Source organism: Rhinopithecus roxellana, chromosome 8, assembly GCF_007565055.1.
Source record: "Rhinopithecus roxellana isolate Shanxi Qingling chromosome 8, ASM756505v1, whole genome shotgun sequence".
Classification (NCBI taxonomy): domain Eukaryota; kingdom Metazoa; phylum Chordata; class Mammalia; order Primates; family Cercopithecidae; genus Rhinopithecus; species Rhinopithecus roxellana.
This window is the reverse complement of record NC_044556.1, coordinates 6,806,440-6,828,688: the sequence shown is the minus strand read 5'-3', so window position 1 is coordinate 6,828,688 and position 22,249 is coordinate 6,806,440. Positions and strand designations below refer to the sequence as shown.

Genomic DNA, 22,249 nt, shown 5'->3' with positions numbered 1-22,249 from the left:
TATATGTGCACCCTCTACCCCGAACAAAACACAAGCGTAGTAGGAATGTTTTATTAGCAAAGAAGTTTCAGAGAGTGGGTGAAACTGGGCTATATCACTCCTTGGTCCCCACCTCACTTTGGTGGGGCCAGGCTGAGTCCCTTCCTGCCACAGTCACCCCAGCTGAAATTGCCTTTCTCTTCGGCCAGTGTTAGCCTCTGAGCAGAGGACCCTGGACCATTCTGTGCGCCAAAGACTGAGGTGACTGAGGAGGAGATCTCCCCACAGCTAGGTGTAGTGAGCCAGACGGGGCAGCTCACTGAACCTGGGGGTTCTCTCCATTGTCGCTGCATTCTCCTTCACCAGGTTTGGCTGTCTGGGAGCCAGGGGGTGACTCGCTCTGGAGAGAGGGGAAAAGAGGGGGGCCTGCTGCAATCTCCTTAAGGCAGGAAACGTGGGATTCAGCACCAGCCTCACCTAGTGGAGCCAGGCTGCCTGGTTTGTATCCTACCTCTGCCCCTTCTGACCTGGAAGAAGCACTTGACCTTCCTCCCACATGTCTTCCAGTGGGGCAAGTGTAGGTGTTCCTCAATTTACAATGGGTTACATCCCGGTGAGTACATCATAGGTTGAAAGTACTGCAAGTTGAAATGTGTTTAATACACCTGATGTACCAAACACCACAGTTTAGCATGGTCCATCTTTAGCCTGTTCAGAACGCCTTAGCCTATAGTTGGGGAAACACGTTTAACACAAAGCCTGTTTTGTTTTAATGAAGTGTCGAATGTTTCATGTAATTTATTGAATACTCTGCCAAAGTGTGGTTTCTGCTAAGTACACATTGCTTTCACACTATCATGAAGTCAAAAAATTGTAAGTGGTACCAGGCGCAATGGCTCACACCTGTAATCCCAGCTACTTGGGAGGCAGAATTTCTGGAACCTGGGAGGTGGAGGTTGCAGTGAGCTGAGATCGTGCCATTGCACTCCTGCCTGGGCAACAAAGCAACTCTGTCTCAAAAAAAAAATACAAAAATGAGCTGGGCATGGTGGTACATGCCTGTAATCCCAGCTACTCAGGAGGCTGAGGCACGAGAACCACTTGAACCTGGGAGGTGGAGGTTGCAGTGAACTGCGATTGTGCCACTGCACTCCAGCCTGGGTGACAGAGCGAGACTCTTGTCTCCAAAGGAAAAAAAAAATTAGCTGGGCATAGTGGCACGTGACAGTAGTCCCAGCTACTTGAGAGGCTGAGGCAGAAGAATCGCTTGAACCCGGGAGGTGGAGGTTGCAGTGAGCTGCAGTCGCCCCACTGCACTCCAGCCTGGGTGACAGAGCAAGACTCCGTCTCAAAAATAACTAAATAAAAAGTTGTAAGTGGAGCCATGGTAAATTGGGGTCAACCTGTACAGGATGAGTGGGCTGATACTTTTGATTATGAAAGTGCTGAAACATCCTGGCACTTGCCATCAGAGTATAGTGGTGTTGGGGGCCAATGTGTTTTGCAAACTCACCCCATCTCCACTTCTGAAGCTCTAGACCCCCTTCCCCACCCTGCCTGATGCCAAAGGGCTCCTTTTTCCTTTTTTTCTTTTTGTTTTGTTTGTTTGTTTTTTGTTTTTTTTTTTTGAGACAGAGTCTCGCTCTGTTGCCAGGCTAGAGTGCAGTGGCGCAGTCTCGGCTCACTGCAACCTCCACCTCCTGGGTTCAAGTGATTTTCCTGCCTCAGTCTCCCAAGTAGCTGGGATTACAGGCACGCACCACCATGCCCAGCTAATTTTTGTATTTTTAGTAGAGATGGGATCTCACCGTCTTAGCCAGGATGGTCTGGATCTCCTAACCTCATGATCCACCCGCCTCCCAGAGTGCTGGGATTACAGGCCTGAGCCACTGCACCTGGCCCCTTTTTCCTTTGATAACAGCCTCCCTGGCAGTAGGTAGCAAGAGCCCAGACATGCATGAAAGGTCTTAGCTGGGTCTCTGTGACTTTAAGTTGCTTCCCCCTTTGAGGCCTCAGTCTCATGACCTGCGGTAGTGTCAACCTCACTGGGGTTTTGCTGCTTTCACATCAAATCCCAGCCCCTGCCAGGCGCTGTGGTTTCACACGTGTAATCCCAGCACTTGAGGATGCTGAGGCAGAAGGATCCCTTGAGCTCAGGAGTTTGAGGCTGCAGTGAGCTCTGATCACGCCACTACACCCCAACCCGGGTTACAGAGTGAGACCCTGTCTCCAAAGAAAAAAAGAGCCACATAGGAGAATCTAGACACTGGTTCTGCACCCCTGGTGCCACCTTTGGGGAGCAGAAAGGGAGGCCTGGGGCATATTTACTATCCTCTGCAAACTGAATTTGCAGCTGTGAAGGTTTGTTTCTCCAGAGCTGTGCTCACCTGGGTTTCGGGCTGGCCGGAGCTCAGGTGGGCATGTAGCAGAGCGGCCACCTCATCCTGCTCAGCCTCCAAGGCGATGGCCAGGGCACTGGTGCCCTCCTGTTGAACATTAGGGACAGTCAGATCCCTGAGCCAAGCCATGGGCACCCCCTAAGATGCCAGCCCTATTGTGGGGTCTTACATTGTCCAGGATGGCAGGGTCGCAGCCTGGCTGGGCAAGCAGCAGCCGCACGGTGTCCAGGCGCCCATACTCACTGGCGCACATCAGCGCCGTGGCCCCATCTGCATCCTGCGCATTCACATCAGCCCCACACGCCAGCAGGGCTGCCACCATGTCCTGTCGGCCGTGGCTGATGGCCAGCATGAGAGCAGTCTGCCCCGTCTGGGGAGTGGGGAAGAAGAGGGGACAGGCTAGGGTGGGCTTAGGGAAGGGAGGTCACAGACAGGTTGATTCCCAAAGTGGAAGTGACTCCTGGCTGAGAGCCAAAGCGGGGGTGTCCACGTACCTGACTGGCCTTGGCATTGACGTCGCCCATGCAGAAGAGTCTCTGGACCACGGCCATGTCCTCCTCCTCCCGCCCCACAGAGGTAAGTGCAGCCAGCATGAGGGCTGAGTAGCCGGCTCGGTTCTGGCGGTTGACCTCACAGACCCCTGGGAGAGAAAAGGGGGCTGTCCACGGAGATGCCAACACCGTGGCCCAACTTGATCCATTCAGCTACCTGCAAGCCTTGGGCACGGCACCTGCATACGGGGTGGTCTCTTCAACGTTCTCCCCACAATAGCCACGTGGTTCCTCCCTCAATAGGGTGTTGCTCAAATATCTACTCAGTGAAGGACCTTCCTATTTCATCTTTTTTTTTTTTTTTTTTTTTTTGGATACGTAAGTCTCGTTCTGTCACCCAGGCTGGAGTGCAGCAGCGTGATCTCAGCTCACCGCAACCTCCGCCTCCCGAGTAGCTGGAACTACAGCATGTGCCACCATGCTTGGCTAATTTTTGTATTTTTTAGTAAAGATAGGGTTTCACCATGTTGGCCAGGCTGGTCTCGAACTCCTGACCTCAAGTCATGCACCCACCGTGGCCTCCCAAAGTGCTGGAATTACAGTCATGAGCCACTGGCCCAGATCTCCCTATTTCAAATCAGGCAGGGACTTGGTTTTGTTTGCAGCTGTATCCCTCAGTACTTAGAATGATACCTGGTACATAGTACATGCTCAGTTAAACATTTGTTGACTGAATCATGAAAGGATATGTTTATTTTCATGGCCACCGCCCACCAAGCCACCATCGTTGCTCCCCTAAAGAACAGTGCCGGCCGGGCGCGGTGGCTCAAGCCTGTAATCCCAGCACTTTGGGAGGCCGAGACGGGCGATCACAAGGTCAGGAGATCGAGACCATCCTGGCTAACACGGTGAAACCCCATCTCTACTAAAAAATACAAAAAACTAGCCGGGCAAGGTGGCGGGCGCCTGTAGTCCCAGCTACTCGGGAGGCTGAGGCAGGAGAATGGCGTGAACCCGGGAGGCGGAGCTTGCAGTGAGCTGAGATCTGGCCAGTGCACTCCAGCTTGGGTGACAGAGCGAGACTCCGTCTCCAAAAAAAAAAAGAACAGTGCCAGTCTCCACCCTTGACCCTGAATCAACTTCAGGTTCCACACAGCAACTAGAAACAACTATTTATTTATTTAGAGACGGAGTCTGGCTCTGTCGCCCAGACTGGAGTGCAGTGGCACAATCTCAGCTCACTGCAACCTCTGCCTCCCAGGTTCAAGCGGTTCTTCTGCCTTGGCCTCCTGAGTAGGCACACGCCACCACGCCCAGCTAATTTTTGTATTTTTTTTTTATTATTTTTTTTTGAGATGGAGTCTCGCTCTGTCGCCCAGGCTGGAGTGCAGTGACCAGATCTCGGCTCACTGCAAGCTCCACCTCCTGGGTTTACGCCATTCTCCTGCCTCAGCCTCCCGAGTAGCTGGGACTACAGGCGCCCGCCACCTCGCCCGGCTAGTTTTTTGTATTTTTTAGTAGAGACTGGGTTTCACTGTGTTAGCCAGGATGGTCTCGATCTCCTGACCTCGTGATCTGCCCATCTCGGCCTCCCAATTTTTGTATTTTTAGTAGAGACAGGGTTTCACCATGTTGGTCAATGTGGTCTTGAACTCCTGACCTCGTGGTTCACTTGCCTCGGCCTCCCAAAATGCTGGGATTACAGGCATGAGCCACCGCGCCTGGCCAGGAGCAACAATTTAAAATGAATTTGGTTGTCGGGGCAGTTGTGGTGGGCGCCTGTAATCCCAGCTACTTGGGAGGCTGAGGCAGGAGAATCACTGCAGGAGAGGCTGCAGTGAGCCAAGATCACACCACTGCACTCCAGCCTGGGAGACAGAGTGACAGCCTGTCTCAAAAAACAACAACAACAAAAAACCTGCCAACACCTTGATTTCAGACTTCTGGCCACCTGTTGTTTGAAGCGGGTCACCGTGATACTGTGATGGCAGCCCTAGGAAGCAAAACAGCCTGGTCAATGCTGCCTGTCCTGAATGAAACACAAATGTGAGCTCAGTTTCCTCTGGGATCAGTTCTGTTACCATCCTGGCCCCTGTTCCTCCCAGTGCCTGTTTGGATGACATTTCCTGGAGTGGCTGTGTTAATCCCCGTCTCCTGCCATCCTGAAGGCTCTGAGAATTGAAGTAGTTTAAGGAAATGAATGGGCAGGAGGGGCATCTAGTGAGGAGCCTGGGGAAAGGAGCAGGGTCAGCGTCATGAGATGGATACCCTAGTGAGGAAGGAGAGCTGAGATGAGGGACTGGGGAATAAAGAGTTAAGTCAAATGACAGCAAAAATGGCAGCCAGGCATGGTGACTCAGGACTGTACACCCAATGGTGAAGGAGGCCAAGGCAGGAAGATCGCTTGAGGCCAGGAGTCTGAGGCCAGCCTGAGCAACATAGTAAGACCCCCATCTCTTAAAAAATTTGGCTGGACAAGGTGGCTCATGCCTGTAATCCCAACACTTTGGAAGGCTGAGGCGGGCAGATCACGAGGTCAAGAGATCAAGAGTCAACATGGTGACACACCGTCTCTACTAAAAATACAAAAAATTAGCCGGGCGTGGTGGTGTGCGCCTATAGTCCCAGCTACTCGAGAGGCTGAGGCAGGAGGATCACTTGAACATGGGAGGCGGAGGTTGCAGTGAGCCGATATCACGCCACTGCACTCCAGCCTGGTGACAGAGCGAGACTTCATCCCCTGCAAAAAAAAAAAAAAAAATTAGCTGGGTGTGGTGGTTCGTGCCTGTGGTCCCAAATACTCAGGAGGCTGAGGTGGAAGGATCGCTTGAGTCTGGGAGGTTAAGGCTGCATCACGCCACTGCACCCCAGCCTGGGAACAAAGCTGTCTGTAAAAAGGGGTTGGAGGACGTTCCCTGTTGGGGTGGCATGCTGTGTGGGTGTCCATGCCTTCCACTAAGACACCAGTGAAAGGCGTCAGGTGGTAAGGGGGGGAGCACACAGAAATAACCAGAGTGCGGTCCTTGCAGGCTAGCCAAGGGACCCACCCATCTCCCTGCTCCCTCTCCCTTTTCTCTTGCAGCTACCCTTGGCCTTGCTTAACTAAAGAATCAGCCTGGCCAGGCACAGTGGCTTACGCCTGTAATTTCAGAATATTGGAGGCCGAGGCAGGAGGATCACGTGAGCTCTGGAGTTCAAGAACAACCTGGGCAACAGAGCGAGACCTCATCTCTACTAAAAATACAAAAATTAGCCAGGTGTGGTGGACAACGCCTGTAATCCCCGCTACTTGGGAGACTGAGGTGGGAGGATCACTTGGGCCCGGGAGTTGGAGACCAGCCTGAGCAACATGGTGAAACCCCATACCTACAAAAAAAATTTAAAAAGAATCACCCTCTTTGTTGACTTCATCCTCTGGTTGTCTTCTGCTATGGCCCTTACTGCCATTTGAAATCATTTTATGTTTTTACTTGATAATCCTCTCTCTACACTCTTGGCTCACCACCCCCACCACACACACACTCTCAAAACTACACGTTCCTGAAAGTTCTGGGGGAGCAGGCATTTATTCAACACACACCGGACGGTTTGCTGTGGGTCTATCAGGCAGGCAGGTAGGGTCGGGTGAGAGAAGGGTATGGAGAAGAGTTCACGACAGGCTGAAGGAGGATGACAGAGGCAAAGAGACAAGGAGTGGGGGCTGGGAAACGGAGAGGGCACAGGGGGTAACTGTCTCTGTAAGGTCCAAGGATGACTGGAGTTGGGAATGGGAGCCTGTCACCTGAGAAGCTGGGAGGTGAGGGTCGGGAAGTGGGGAGCTGGGAACTGCGATTCTGTAAGGGGCACAACTATTAGTGACATCAAGGTCTGGGGCTGATGTTATACCTATAAAGCTGATGTGGGGCAGAGTCAAGGTCAAGGAAGGAGAGCAGTCAGGAGGTTGGAGGGATCATGGGGGAGGATACTGAAATTGACAAGCGTCGGCTGGGTGGGGTTGCTCACTCCTGTAATCCCAGCACTTTGGGAGGCTGAGGCGGGCAGATCACCTGAAGTCAGGAGTTCAAGACCAACCTGGCCAACATGGTGAAACCCCGTCTCTACTGAAAATACAAAAATTAGCCGGGAATGATGGCACTTGCCAGTAATCCCAGCTACTCGGGAGGCTGAGGCAGGAGAATCACTTGAACCCATGAGGCAGAGGTTGCAGTGAGCTGAGATCACACCAATGCTCTCTAGCCTGGGCAACAGAGCAAGACTCCGTCTCAAAAAAGGAAAAAAAAAAAAATTGACAAGCGCACCACAGTTCTCCCCACTTTCTCATTTGTAGTTCTCAATAATAACTATAGGCCAGGCACGGTGGCTTACTTCTGTAATCCCAGCACTTTGGGAGGCTGAGGCAGGCAGATCATGAGGTCAAGAGATCGAGACCATTCTGGCCAACATGGTAAAACCCCATCTCTACTAAAAATACAAATTAGCCGGGTGTGAGGCCGGGCGCGGTGGCTCAAGCCTGTAATCCCAGCACTTTTGGAGGCCGAGACGGGCGGATCACGAGATCAGGAGATCGAGACCATCCTGGCTAACACGGTGAAACCCCGTCTCTACTAAAAATACAAAAACTAGCCGGGCGAGGTGGCGGGCGCCTGTAGTCCCAGCTACTCGGGAGGCTGAGGCAGGAGAATGGCGTAAACCCGGGAGGCGGAGCTTGCAGTGAGCTGAGATCTGGCCACTGCACTCCAGTCCGGGCGACAGAGCGAGACTCCGCCTCAAAAAAAAAAAAAAAAAAAAAATTAGCCGGGTGTGGTGGCGGGCGCCTATAGTCCCAGCTACTCGGGAGGCTGAGGCAGGAGAATCACTTGAACCCGGGAGGCAGAGGATGCAGTGAGCCGAGATCACGCCACTGCACTCCAGCCTGGCAACAGAGCGAGACTCGGCCTCAAAAAAAAAAAAAAAAAAAAAAAAGACTATAGAATGCTTTAACCTACGGGGAGCCTGACCAACATGGAGAAACTCTGTCTCTACAAAAAATACAAAATTAGCCGGGTGTGATGGTACATGCCTATAATCCCAGCTACTCAGGAGGCTGAGGCAGGAGAATCTGGGAGGCGGAGGTTGCAGTGAGCCGAGATTGTGCCATTGCACTGTAGCCTGGGCAACAAGAGCGAAACTCCGTCTCAATGCTCTGGAAATGCAATCTTGAGATAAGGAGGAACTGGCTGGAACAGCCTAGTCTCTGTTCCTGTCCCCATCTAGAAACAGGTTGTCCTTCAATGCGTTAGCCCAGCAGTTCCTGTTCCCCAGGGTATAAAACCTAGAGTGGGCCGCTTTCCAGGGTCCCTCACCTGCAGTGCAAGTGGGGCACCTGCAGACCAGATTCCATCCATCTTGGGCAGCCTTCCTGAGCCTTGGGGGATGGGCTCACTGTCAGTCTTAGGCTTCTGCTGTCCCTTGCTGCCTATCCGCAAATAAGGAACCTGCTTCGTGTAACTTGTTATATGAATGAGTATTCTACCTTACCAGACTCGGGCAGGTAGGAAAAGCACATTCCAAGGTGCAATGGGCTGAAGGGGTAACCAGTGCACAGTGGACCTGCTTTGCAGCAAGGATTAGGCTGGAGGGAGACAGGGAGAACTGGCCAGGAACTAAAGTTCAAGAAACAAGGAGCTACTTGAGGTCAGAGGTAGAAGCTGGAGAGGCAGAGTGGGGAGGGGCCTAGTCAGTGACAAGATGCTCCAAGGTAGGGTTTGAGAAGGAAGAGGGGGAAAGGTCTGGAAGTGGAGAGCAAGAGCAAAGGGCACACCGAGGTACCTCCAGGCCCTGGATTCCAGGGGATGAAAGAGGAAACAGCTCCTGAATGCAGGGGCATTGGTGTATATGACAGCAAGCAAGTATAGGCAGAGGGGAGATGGGTGAGAACCAGGAGAGGGTCTGGAGAGGTGGAGCCAAATGGGAATTAGAGGCTGGGCACACTGGCTCACAACTGTAATACCAGTACATTGGGAGGCCTAGGCAGGAGGATCACTTGAGGTCAGGAGTTCAAGACCAGCCTGGCCAACATAGTGAAACCCGTCTCTACCAAAAATATAAAAATTGGCCGGGTGCGGTAGCTCACACCTGTAATCCCAGCACTTTGGGAGGCCGAGGCAGGCGGATTACCTGAGGTCAGGAGTTCGAGACCAGACTAACCAACATGGAGAAACCCTGTCTCTACTAAAAATACAAAATTAGCCAGGTGTGGTGGTGCATGCCTATACTCCCAGCTACTCGGGAGTCTGAGGCAGGAGAATAGCTTGAATCTGGGAGGCAGAGGTTGCAGTGAGCCAGGATTGTGCCATTGCATTGTAGCCTGGGCAACAAGAGCGAAACTCCGTCTCAAAAAAAAAAAAAAAAAAAAAAAAAAAGCCGGGTGTGGTATGCGTGCCTGTAATCCCAGCTACTCAAGAGGCTGAGACACAAGAATCACTTGAACCTGGGAGGTGAAGTTTGCAGTGAGCTGAGATTGCACCTCTGCACTCCAGCCTGGGTGACAGAAGGAGACTCTGTTCAAATAAACAAACAAGGCCGGGCACAGTGACTAACGCTTGTAATCCCAGCACTTTGGGAGGCTGAGGCAGGCGGATCAGTTGAGGTCAGGAATTTGAGACCAGCCTGGCCAACATGTTGAAAACCCATCTCTACTAAAAGTACAAAAATTAGCTGGGCATGGCGGCGGGTGCCTGTAGTCCCAGCTGCTCGGGAGGCTGAGGGAGGAGAATCGCTTGAAACCAGAAGGCGGAGGTTGCAGTGAGCAGAGAGATCGCGCCACTGCACTCCAGCCTGGGCAACAGAGCGAGACTCCATCTCAAAAACAAAAAAATAAACAACAACGACAAAACAAGTAGGGATTTGAATGCAGGAGATAAGGGGGCCAAGGAGCCTGGGGCCTCTTGTGGTGACCAACGATGCCAACTCCCTTGCTGCAGCCCCAGTCCCCTTTAAGGCATGAGATGCCCAATAAATTCATTTAGATTCATTCACTGTCCCCTGTCGCCTACAATGCCCCAGCTTCCAGAGCAGCTGTATCCTTTCCTAGGTCATAAACACCTGCAGGGATGGGAGGGATCTGTGTGTTTAGGGGGTTCGGGGCAGGCAGTGGGACCCGCCTCGGCCTGCAGTTAGTGCCAGAGGTGCCCAAAGGCTGACTCAGAGGTTTCTGAACCTGCAGGAGGGCACCTGGAGGGAGGGGGCTCCTGGTGGACAGCAGTTTGTTTACCGCCCACCAGACCCTTTGTGCCCAGTTTATCGGGGCAAGCAGCTGGAGGCAGGTGGAGCACAGTGCCGCATCCCAGGAGGGAGTCAGAGCCCCGCCTGGTGAGTTCCTCCCCTCCAGGCTGGACATTGGGGCTCAGGAACTCAGTGAGTGCTCCGGCTGGAGATTCAGGGACAGAGCACGCGGTGGCCATTTACTGATCTCCTACCACCTGTATTATCATAGCTACCCAGGGAGGGAGGCCTTGCCAACCCCATTTCACAAGCAAGATTAAATAATGCCCCTAAACTGAGGTTTACCTAAGCCCAGAGCTGTTTATTCCCTCCAGCTGCAAAGTGGGAGGAGCCTCAGGGCAGAACTAGAGGTATGGCGGGGCCAAAAGGCCTCCTTTTTTTTTTTTTTTTTTTTGAGATGGAGTCTTGCTTTGTGGCCCAGGCTGAAGTGCAGTGGTGCTCACTCTTGGGTTACTGCAACCTCCGCCTCCTGGGTTCAAGTGATCCTCGCACCTCAGCCTCCCTAATAACTGGGATTACAGGTTCCCACCACCACGACCAGCAAGGTTTTTTTGTTTTGTTTTGTTTTGTTTTTGTTTTTGAGACTGAGTCTCACTCTGTCGCCCAGGCTGGAGTGCAGTAGCACGATGTCAGCTCACTGCAACCTCTGCCTCCCAGGTTCAAGCGATTCTCGTGCCTCAACCTCCTGAGTAGCTGGAATTATAGGCATGTGCCACCACACCCGACTAATTTTTGTATTTTTAGTAGAGATGGGGTTTTGCCACGTTGGCCAGGTTGGTCTCGAACTCCTGACCTCAAGTGATCTGCCCACCTCGGCCTCCCAAAGTGCTGGGGTTACAGGCATGAGCCACCATGCCTGGCCCAGATGGCAGAAGGCCTTTCAGAACCCAGACACGAAGAGGTGTAAAATCTGAGGAGGTTGACTGGGTGCAGTGACTCGCACCTGTAATCCCAGCACTTTGGGAGGCTGAGGCAGGCAGATCACGAGGTCAGGAGATCAAGATCATCCTGGTCGACATGGTGAAACCCCTTCTCCACTAAAAATACAAAAATTAGCTGGGCATGGTGGCGCACGTCTGTAGTCCCAGCTACTCGGGAGGCTGAGGCAGAAGAATCGCTTGTACCTGGGAGGCAGAGGTTGCAAGGGGCCGAGATCGTGCCACTGCGCTCCAGCCTGGCGACAGTGTGAGACTCCGTCTCAAAAATAACATAACATAACATAACACAACATAACTCGAGGAGGAGTGGTGCCCTGTGCTGGACAACCATTCTCTGCTTTCATCTCTAGCGTCTTTGAGCCTAGGTCAGTCCCCTGCCCTCTCCTCCCCTATTTCCTGGTGTCCCACCCACCCTCCCTTGGTTCTGACCCGTATTCAGGAGCAGGCTTGCAATGGCCAGGTTCCCGTGGGACACACTGTAGTGGAGGGCCGTGTTTCCGTTGCCATCCGTCAGGTTCACCACGTGCGCCAGCAGCTCGGGTCCCAGGTGCCTCACCCCTTCCAGCATCCTGGCCACGGGCTCCGCCTGAGAGCGCCGCTGGCTGGACACTCGAAACCACTCCTGGGCCACGAGGCGCACTGCGCCCTGCCGGGATAGGGGTGAAGATGACATCAGCGATGGTCCACGGCGGCGCCGCGGTGGGGGAGCTGGGGGGCGGGGGGTACTGGGAAGAGACCCCTTTGGCGTTTCCAGGCAGGGAAGGAAGGTCACTCCTCGTCCCAGTAGGGAGCCATGCGGACCCAGATGGAACGTCGGGGCCACACCCCTATCGGAGGGCAAATATGCGGGGAGGGGGTCCTTTCCTTCTAGGGAAGAATTTGCGGGAGAACCTGATTGGGGAAAGGCAACGAGCGCTTGCTCCTGGGGAGTCCGGGAGTGGGGCCGGGACCGGGCCTCTTTGGGGAAACTAAGGAAAGATCGGCGCTGTCCTGGGAAAGAGATCCCTTCGGAGAACCCGGGGTAAGGCGAGGTGCCTGGCGGGAAGGGATGGAACCCGGTGCGCTCCCCTAAGTGGGTGTCAGAGGTCCTTGGAGGCGCCCGCGCCACTCCCTGGTGCTGGGCTACCGGGGCACTCACGCCGTCGCGGGCTACTCCGCGGGGCCGGCTCAGCTGCCGCTGCAGCGCTGCGCACGCCTCCCTTAGACGCGGGCTCAACTCACACCTGCAGAGAACGCCAGGAAAGGCTCAGGATGGATCGGGGGCAGCGCCGACCAGGAGGGGAGCAGCTGCCTCCTCTCCAAACTCCTAGCGAGCGCAGCTCACCTCCCCTGTGCCACTGGCTGAGGCTCTGCCTCCGCCTCGGGCTCAGGGTCCCGGATGTCCCCGCCGCTGGGAGGGCCAGGGGTGCCCGAGTCGGATTCCCCGCCGCTGTCATCCCCAGAGCCCGAGGAGCTACCCGGGGGCTCGGCGCCACCGTTGTCGCTGTCGCCATCGCTGTCGCTGGCGTCCTCGCTGGAGGAGCTCTCGTACCTGGGGGCAGGGTGGGAGGCGTCTGCTAAACCTACCCTGTGGGCTCGTTCTGGAGACCTGCGACGTGGGTGTGGCCGTTCCCATTTTATAGATGGGGAAACTGAGGATTTCCCAGACCACGCTGCCAGCAGAGGGGCAGAGCTGGGGTTCCAACCCCAGTCTATGTCCCGGCAGAAGATGCCACAGGAGGGGAAAGGCGCTCACTCTCCGTTGAGGACCCCAACAAACTGCAGGTTCTTGGGTCCGGAGCTGGGTTGGGCACCAGCAGTGCCGTCTCTCTTCTTCATGATGGATTTGAGGATGCCTGGCGGGGATGAGATGAGGGCACTGAGTTCGAGTCCGGCGCCCAGCAAGCCAGGGCCCAGCGACGGGGTCGGGACTCACCCGCAGGCGCCATGGCCCTGTCTCTGTCCGTGGATCCGGGCGAGCTCTCCTGAATCAGGGAGGGCACCTCCGCCGGGGGCTCGGTCTGCGCGGCCTTTTCGGCACAGCTCCACAGGGTCTGGGTGGTGGCCTCGCGCAGCTGGGCCCCCGCCTCTGCTTCCTCTGCAGCCTCGCGGGCCTCCTCCAGCTCCTGCAGCCGGCCCCGCAGAAGTTCACTCACCCCGCGCTGGTGCTCCAGGCTGGCTCGCAGCAGCTCCAGCTCACGCTCGGCGGCCGCGGGCAGCCCCAGCAGCGCCTCGGTCACCCACGCATCCGCCTCAACGGTCTCGGGGGCAGCCTCCACGCCGGCCTCCCGGGTCTCCGGCACGGCCTGGGCACCCGTTTCTTGGGTCTCGCGCACCGCCTCGACGGCCACCTCCCGGGTCTGGGGCGTCCCATCGAGACTCCCGACCGCCCCGTCGAGGACCTGGAGCGCGCCCTCGCTGCGCCCTGCAGCCAGGCTGTCTGGGCCGTCAGCCCGGGGGCTGGCCCTGGCACGGACGCCGCGCTCGGAGGTGGCCAGACGCTCGGTGAGCCGCCGCAGCTGGGCGAGCTTGTCCGGGCGCGTCTCGGCCTCCCAGTCTGGCTCAGACTGCGCGCGCCCGGCCAGCAGCCGCGCCTTCTCAGCGCGCAGCGCGCGCACCTGCTCCTGCAGCTCGGGCAGCGCTCGCGCCTGGTCCTCGAGCTCGCGCAGGCGCCTCAGCGCCGCGGCCATCTGCTCGCGCACCAGCTGCAGTTGGGCAGGGCCGGGCGAGGCAGGGGCAAGGTTAGGGACGGGGCTGCTGCGGCCGGACACTCGTGGGCTACGAGGGACCCCGCGGCCGGGGCTGGGCGCGCGCTCGTGTGCCTGCGCCAGCTCCAGCCGCCGGCTGGTCTCCCGAAGCGTGTGCTCGACGCGCGGGTTGCGCACGGGCGCGCGCGGCGACATCAGGGGCTCCGAGGGCGCGCCCGGGGAGAGTACGCCCGGTGCTGCACCGTCGTCACTGGCCAGGGACTCGCTGGATGTCCAGGCGCCTGGGCTACGTGCGCCCGCGAGGCTGGGCCGGGGCGCGCGGGGACGACGCGCGGGCAGGGGTCCAGGGACGCGGCGAGCGGCGGGGCCACGCTCCAGCTCCTCTATATACTTGAGGAAGTCCAGGTCCAGGTGGAAGCCGTAGGGCGTCTCCACCAAGTAGGGCGAGCTCGGGCTGCGGGCGCCCCCGGTGGCGGGGACCGGGCACAGGCGGGGGCCGCCCACGTCTGGAGGCACGACGGGGACACGGGGAGGGGGCATCAGAACAGGGAGACCCGGGAAATACTAAACAAACCGAGCGTGTCCCCCACCCATGCCCACGCTTCACACCTATCTGTACCCAAGTTTTCACTCAGTCGCACGTTTAATGGGCGCCTACTGTGTGCTAAGCACGTTTCTAGGCCCTGGGGACACAGCAGTGAGCTAGACAAACATCCCTGTTCTCCTGTAGAAAGCAGATAAGCATCCTTCCAAACGATACCTACGGCAATGATAATAATAACAGAATAAATGGAGGAGGCGCTACCTAGCCTCTGGTTGCCAGGGAAGCTTTCCTGTGTAGGGGACTTTCCTGTGGAGGGGAGCCCTGGCCCGACATGGTGGTTCGCGCCTGTAATCTCAACATTTTGAGAGGCCGAGGCGGGTGGATCGCTAGAGCTTAGGAGTTCGAGACAAACCTGGGCAACAAAGTGAGACCTCATCTCCAAAAAAAAAGAAAGAAAGAAATAGCTGTGCATAATAGTGAGCGTCTGTAGTCTCAGCTACTCAGGAGGCTGAGATGGGAGGATCACTTGAGCCGGGGAGGCAGAGGTTGCAGTGAGCTGAGATCGCACCACTGCACTCCAAACTGGGTGACAGAGTGAGACGCTGTCTCAAAAAAAAAAAAAAAAAAAATAGGTTGGCCTGGGGGAAGCCCTGCAGGATGAGGAGGAAGCAGCTGGGAAAAGGTTTCTAGAAGAAAACAGCCCATGGAAATACCCTGGGGTAGGAGGAAGGAGGGTCAGCTGGAGTCACAGCCAGGTGGAGACCAGGGTGTCCCGAGCAGAGTAAAGGAAGGCAGAGGGAAGAGGAATGGAGGCACAGGGGTCACACTTTCCTGGTTTGAGGGCTACCTGAGGAGGGGGGTTGTAGTCCACTTGTGATTAATGCCATAGGTGGGAGTTTTTTTGTTTTGATTTTTTCTTTGTTTGAGACGGAGTCTCGCTCTGTTGCCTAGACTGGCGTGCTGTAGTGCCATCTCAGCTCATTGCAACCTCTGCCTCCCAGGTTCAAGGAATTCTCCTGCCTCAGCCTCCTGAGTAGCTGGGACTACAGGCGTGCGCCACCATGCCTGGCTAATTTTTGTATTTTTAGTAGAGACAGGGTTTCACCATGTTGCCCAGGCTGGTCTCGAACTCCTGATCTCAAGTGATCCCCCCACCACCAAGGCCTCCCAAAGTGCTGGGATTACAGGCATGAGCCACCGCACCCGGCCGTGATTGATACCATAGGTGGTTTAAAGCAGGCTCATGACATTGGAGAGGACCCTCTGGCCACTGTAGGGCTGTGTCCACACACACAGGCATCAAGCGTTTTTCTCTGTGCATGTGCGCACACACATATCTCTTTTTGCACACTCACCAGGCAGGTTCTGATTCAGGGCAAACTTGGCCATGTTTCCTGCAGCAGCTGTCAGAGGCACCCTGCAAAAGGGGTGAGGGTGGGGCTGGGTGCTGCCCCTCTGGCTGGAGCCTCTGGGGCCTGCCTTTGAGTCTAAGTAAACAGGACCCAACCCACCAACCTCCCTCCACACATGCCCTCTTTCCTCTTCCCTCAAGAGACCTTGAAACTTTTTTTTTTTTTTTTTTTGAGACAGAGTCTCGCTCTGTCACCCAGGCTGGAGTGCAATGCTGCAATCTTGGCTCACTGCAGCCTCTACCTCCCGGGTTCAAGTGATTCTCCTGCCTCAGCCTCCTGAGTGGTTAGGATTACAGGCGCCCACCACCACGCCTGGCTAATTTTTGTATTTTTAGTAAAGATTAGGTTTCACCATGTTGGCCAGGCTGGTCTCGAACTCCTGACCTCAAGCTATCCGCCTGCCTCGGCCTCCCAAAGTGCTGGGATTACAGGCATGAGCCACCATGCCCAGCTGACCTTGAAACTTTGGATGGAATGAATGATCCCCAGGTGTCAGACGTCAGCCTGCTGGGCAGGAGGAAGCAGGAAAGACATCAAGCGAAAAGAAGAAGATGACCAAGAAAACAAGGGTAGGTGGGAGTCGGGGAGGCATTCCAGACATGCTGGGTTTTCTGATAATCTCTGGGGAAAATTAGAAATGGATGCTCCATGTAGCGGAGTATGAGCCTTTAGGAAAGGAAGACCAGAGTTGGAAGCCCTTCACAGGATCACTAAAAACTCATCAGGAACCAGGCACCCTGGCTTATGCCTGTAATCCCAGCGCTTTGGGAGGCTGAGAGGGGCGGATCACCCGAAGTCAGGAGTTCAAGACCAGCCTGGCCAACATGGTGAAACCCCGTCTCTACTAAAGATACAGAAGTTAGCTGGGTGTGGTGGCGTGCATCTGAAGTCCCAGCTGCTCAGGAGGCTGAGGCAGGAGATCGCTTGAACCCAGGAGGCGGAGGTTGCGGTGAGCTGAGATCACACCGCTGCACTCCAGCCTGGCAACAGAGCAAGATACCGTCTCAAAAAAAAAAACAAAAAAACTGTAATTGTGCATCCAAAGTTTTACCAAGGTCAGTTGTGAAACTCTTGCGGGAATGATGGGGAATTGCGGGCTGGATGCACCAAAGATCCAAATCAGCGGATACTTGCCTCCCTGGAATGTCGCTAGTGGAGTGTCACAGGCTTGATCCTTGGCTCGTAAGTTTGTAATGCAAACACAAACACCTGGGTTGTCAGAGCTGTGATTGATTGTTCATGAGGCTGTCTGGGAACGTGACTGTTTAGATGACATGATGGAGGCTGTAAGAGAGTAAGGAAGATTGGGCCACATATAATAATGTGATATTTAACAAGGACAAACATTGAATCCAGAACTTTGGTTCAAAATGCACAAGGTGAAATATCAGCACTCTGGGAAGCCAAAGCAGAAGGATCGCTTGAGCCTAGGAGTCAAGACCCACCTCGGCAACATAGTGAGATCCTATCCCTTTTTTTTTTTTCTTTTTTTTCTTTTTTTTTTTGAGACAGAATTTCCCTCTTTTTGCCCAGGCTGGAGTGCAATGGCTCGATCTTGGCTCACCACAACCTCCACCTCCCAGATTCAATGATTCTTCTGCCTCAGCCTCCCAAGTAGCTGGGATTACAGCCGCTGCTACTACACCCGGCTAATTTTTTGTATTTTTAGTAGATACAGGGTTTCATCATGTTGGTCAGGCTGGTCTCGAACTCCCCACCTCGGCCTCCCAAAGTGCTGGGATTACAGGCATGAGCCGCCGTGTCTGGCCGCTATCTCTACTTTTTTTTTTTTTTTTTTTTTTTTTTTAAATAGTGAAACCACTGGCACAGTGGCTCACGCCTGTAATCCCAGCACTTTGGGAGGCCGAGGTGGATGGATCACCTAAGGTCAGGAGTTCAAGAGCAGCCTGGCCAACATAGAGAAGGCTCATCTCTACTAAAAATACAAAATTAGCTGGGCGTGGTGGTGGATGCCTGTAATCCCAGCTACCCAGGAGGCTGAGGCAGAAGAATCGCTTGAACCTGGGAGGTGGAGGTTGTGGTGAGCCGAGATCGAGTCATTGTACTCCAGCCTGGGCAACAGAGCGAAGCTCTGTCTCAAAATAAATAAATAAATAAATAAATAAATAAAATGGCAAAACCCCATCTCTACAAAAAACACACAAATTACCTGGATGTGTTGGCATGCACCTGTAGTCCCAGCTACTCAAGAAGCTGAGGCAGGAGTATCTCTTGAGTCCAGGAGATGCAGGCTGCAGTGAGCTATGATCATGCCACTGCATTCCAGCCTGGGTGACAGAACAAGACCTTGTCTCAAAAAAAAAAAAGAAAAGAAAAGAAAAAAAACAAAGAAAAGTAAAGCACAGGAGCACAGAGTGGGAAAGATGGGCTTTGGAAAGCCCATATGGAAAACCTTCAGGGAGGGGAAAGTGCCTATGGTGTGTCCTGCCTGATTACATGTAATCCCCATAGCTGGACACAATGGTGCATGCGTGTAATCCCAGCTACTCAGGAGGCTGAGGCAGGAGAATCGCTTGAACCCGGGAGGCAGAGGTTGCAGTGAGCTGAGATCGTGCAATTGCTCTCCAGCCTAGGGGACAGAGCCAGACTCCGTCTCAAAAAAAAAAAAAAAAAAAAAAAAATATATATATATATATATATAGCCCCCATACAACACTTTGCATACTGCAAAGTAGTATTATTATTCATATTTTACAGATGGAGAAACTGAGGCACAGAACAATTAAATCAGTTGCCTGTGGGAAGTACCCTCAGATTGGGCTCTGCCCATCTTCTGTGGACCCTTTGCCAGCAGGTCCCTGCCACAGCTTCTCACTGCCCCTTACCTGTCCAGTCCTCCACTGTCAGGCATCTGCCAGACCCAGTTCATCCTCTCCCTGGGCCACTGCCCATCTGGGCTAACCACATGGTAACACTCCCAACCACCCTTTCTGGCTTCTCGAATCCCTGGTGACCACCTGTGTGCCTGATACTACCAAGCATTGAGCACCCACCAGCCCTCCTGACTCATTACCCTACTCTACTGCTGGGGAAACCCTAACCCCACCTCCCACTTCTGTCTGGCTGAGGTCCCTGACCTCTTCCTTCCCACTCCAAGGCCAGGCAGGGGGCCCTTTCCAGTCCCCAAGCAGCTGTTTCCCGTCCCTTCACACCGGCTGCAAGGGGTGGGTCAACAGGCCAGCGGGTCATCACAGAGGACAGCCAGTGCCGTTCATCACTTGTTTTCAGGAAATTGCCAGGGAAGAACTGGGTTGTGGAAAGAGTCCAGATCAAGGGTTGGGGGTTCTGGGTCTGCTTCTCACACAGCTGGCTGTATGACGCAATGGGGTCAGCGTCCTCCTCCGGTGACCTGGTCACACCCAAATCCCAGGCCCTGGGATCTCAGAAGACAGCTGTGGGTCATTCCTAAGACCTAAACTAGCTGAAGCAGTTGGATCCAGAGGCTGGGCTAAGAAAGGAATGGATTCCTCCAGAATATCAAATAATAACAACACTTTTGACATTTACTATGGGCCAGCCTCTAGTCTAAGGAATTTATGGATACTTACTTTTTTTTTTTTAAGAGGCAAGGTCTCACTCGCTGTGTCACCCAGGCTGGAGTCAGTGGCTCCATCATAGCTCACCGTGGCCTTGAACCCCTGAGCTCAAGTGATCCTCCCGCCTCAGCCTCCCAAATAGCTGAGACTACAGGAATGGACCTCTACACCTGGCTAATTCAGGCTAATATTTTAAATTTTTTGTTTGTTTGTTTTAGGTGGAGTCATGCTCTGTCGCCCAGGCTGGAGTGCAGTGGTGCGATCTTGGCTCACTGCAACCTCCACCTCCCGGGTTCAGGTGATTCTCCTGCCTCAGCCTCCCAAGTAGCTGGGACTACAGGTGTGCACCACCATGCCTGGCTAATTTTTGTATTTTTAGTGGACACAGGGTTTCACCATGTTGGCCAAGCTGGTGTCAAACCAGGCGTGAGCCATGCCCGGCCTAATTTTATTTTTTGTAGATACAGGCGTCTTGCTATGTTGCCCAGGCTGGCCTCCAACTCCTGGGCTCAGGCAGTCTCCCCAGTTCAGCCTCCCAGAGTGCTGGGATTCCAGGCGTGAGCTACTGCACCTGACCTTGACTTATTGTTTTAAAATCCTAGCTAAATCCACTGAGGTTGGGTTTCCTATGGCCACTGTCCCTTCCCCTATTGTGCAGATGGAGAAACTGAGACATAGGACAGTGTAGTGTTCTGCCTGTGTGCTGTCACAAACAGGGAGAGGCAAGATTTAAACCCAGGCAGGTCTTCCAGAGTCCTTGCTTTGGCCACTACACTTGAATGCTTTATTTTTATTTTTATTTTTGAGACGGAGTTTCTGTCACCCAGGCTGGAGTGCAGTGGTGGGATCTCAGCTCACTGCAACCTCCGAGCCCAGGGTTCAAGCGACTCTCCTGCCTTAGCCTCCTGAGTAGCTGGGATTACAGGCACTTGCCACCACACCCGGCTAATTTTTGAATTTTTAGTAGAGACGGTGTTTCATCATGTTGGTCAGTCTGGTCTCAAACTCCTGACCTCGAGAGATCAGTCCTACTCGACCTCCCCAAGTGCTGGGATAACAGTCATGAACCACCAAGGCTGGACTTGAATGCTTTCTGGAAACAGCCCCTTCCCCTTACCAGCAAGAGCAGGGAGCCTTAGGGAGCTTGTCCCTCCCAGCCTACACCTGTGTCAGACACTGTGGGTGTCCCTGATTGGGGGTGGAGGTGCCCACCACCTCTGCTGCTTCAAGGGCTGAGGCCTCACTGGAGTGGGGCGTGGAGCTGCCTTCCCTCTCCTCCACTCCCTGCCGTGGCTGTCACGGCTAGATCCGGATTCTCTGCCTGAGACCCCCTCATTAGGCCCTCAGAGCCGACGCCATACGCCCCCTCTCCCGCCCCAGGGACTATTTTGGGACGCAGAGCTGTGATCACCAAACCGGAGTGGTGGGGGCCACAGCAGGCCAGTGAGGATCCCAGTCCTGGGGAGAGGGCGCCTTCCAGGAGGCCCTGAGTACTGGCAGCCCTTGATGTTCGCTGGGACTCTCAGACTCTTGAGGTGGGTGGGTGGGGGGTTGGTGACTGCAGGAAAGGGGGTGCTAAAGTCATCATCACCCGTCCACTCCCAGGTCTTCCTAGCCGCACAGAGACAGAGCAGTTTCCTACAGGAAGCGCCGCCGGGCGGTCCCATCCGCTACCCATTGTCTGCGGGTCCGGGGGCCGTGCGTCCCTCCCCAAAACACCGTTTCCGTGTCACGCTCCCAAACCCAGCCCAGCGCGAGGGGCTGGATGGGGTCCCCAAGCCGTCCCGGGAAAGGGTCCCAGAGCCGGTTGTGGCATTAGGGAGCGAACAAGCCCCGCAGTGAACTCCCGAAGGGCGAGACGGGGGCGAGCCCACGCCTCCAGAGCCCTCCACTCTGCTCGCTACCCACCTGGGTCTCCCAATGTGGGAGGGGTCCCGGCCCGAGGACACGGCGCCCGCCCCGTCGCAGCGGGCAGAGTCCGCAGTGGGGCTGGAAACGCAGCGCAGCGCCGGGTCCCGGTGCGTCCCCGAATCCAACCCCCCAGAGATCCCCCATCCGTGTCCCGGCAAGCTGGCGATTTACCTGAAGCCGCAGCCCCAGCCGCGCCCGCACCCGAGCCCGCCCCCTCGAAGTCCGGGGACTGATTATCAAGGCCCTCGCCCTAACTGACGGCCATGCCGGCCAACCAGCACCTGAGGCCCTCCAAGCCATCCAATGGGACGGTGGGGTGGGACAGGCAGGCGGGGCCTGGAATGTAGGGCGTGACTGGGGGCGGGGCCTGGAGTGACTGTCGCCGAGCGCGGGCTGGTGGCATTTCTGCCCCAGCAGAGGTCAAGTCCCTGCCCAGCGCCGGGCCAAGGAGCTTGGATTTGATCCACAAGCACGAGGGAGCCATGGGAGAACTATGAGTAGAAGAGTAACCCAGTGGGATTTCTGTAACTGGCATTTATTTTGCAGTGCCTGGGTGAAGTACCAGGACCTGGATCTTCCCCATCGCAGGGCCTATGCACATGCGGTTCCACCTACCTGAAATGCTTTTCCTTGCACCTTGTACACGTAGGTGCTTTTCCTTGCACCTGTACACGTAGGTGCTTTTTGAGGCTCCCCTACTGTTTTTTGTTTTGTTTTGTTTTGTTTTTGTTTTTTGAGACGGAGTCCCAGGCTGGAGTGCAGTGGCACTCACTGCAACCTCTGCCTCCCGGGTTCAAGCTATTCTCCTGCCTCAGCCTCCCGAGTAGCTGGGATTACAGACACACACCACCACGCCCAGCTAATTTTTGTATTTTTAGTAGAGATGGGGTTTCACCATGTTGGCTATGCTGGCCTGGAACTCCGGACCTCAAGTGATCCGCCCGCCTCAGCCTCCCAAAGTGTTGGGATTACAGGTGTGAGCCACCGTGCCCGGCCTTCACTACTTTCTGAGGTTCAGCTTTTGTGTTGCTGCCCGCTAAATGCCTGACACAGCCCCTCCCCACTTAG

General features: G+C 55.0%; 1 protein-coding gene across 5 annotated transcripts; it reads right to left on the bottom strand.

Moving 5' to 3' along the window:
• Window positions 1–37: 37 nt before the first annotated feature.
• KANK3 (KN motif and ankyrin repeat domains 3) lies at window positions 38–21,395 on the bottom strand. 5 transcript variants are annotated; one of them, XR_750674.2, is made up of 13 exons: window positions 17,884–17,946; window positions 16,848–16,997; window positions 15,657–15,718; window positions 12,986–14,263; window positions 12,806–12,905; window positions 12,395–12,601; window positions 12,209–12,293; window positions 11,500–11,716; window positions 4,798–4,862; window positions 2,873–3,018; window positions 2,548–2,748; window positions 2,367–2,465; window positions 38–379 (listed from the first exon to the last, which is right to left on the bottom strand). XR_750674.2 is itself a non-coding variant. In XM_030936116.1 (12 exons), exons 3-12 carry the CDS (start codon window positions 15,688–15,690, stop codon window positions 296–298), a joined length of 2,451 nt encoding a protein of 816 aa, XP_030791976.1. In that variant the 5' UTR covers window positions 15,691–15,718; window positions 16,848–16,997; window positions 21,353–21,395; the 3' UTR covers window positions 38–295. The 5 variants fall into 5 exon arrangements, 4 of the variants coding, with proteins under 4 accessions (XP_030791976.1, XP_030791975.1, XP_010387127.1 ...); XM_030936116.1 differs by lacking the exons at window positions 4,798–4,862; window positions 17,884–17,946 and adding an exon at window positions 21,353–21,395; XM_030936115.1 differs by lacking the exons at window positions 4,798–4,862; window positions 17,884–17,946 and adding an exon at window positions 21,179–21,346.
• Between the last annotated feature and the right edge of the window lie 854 nt (window positions 21,396–22,249).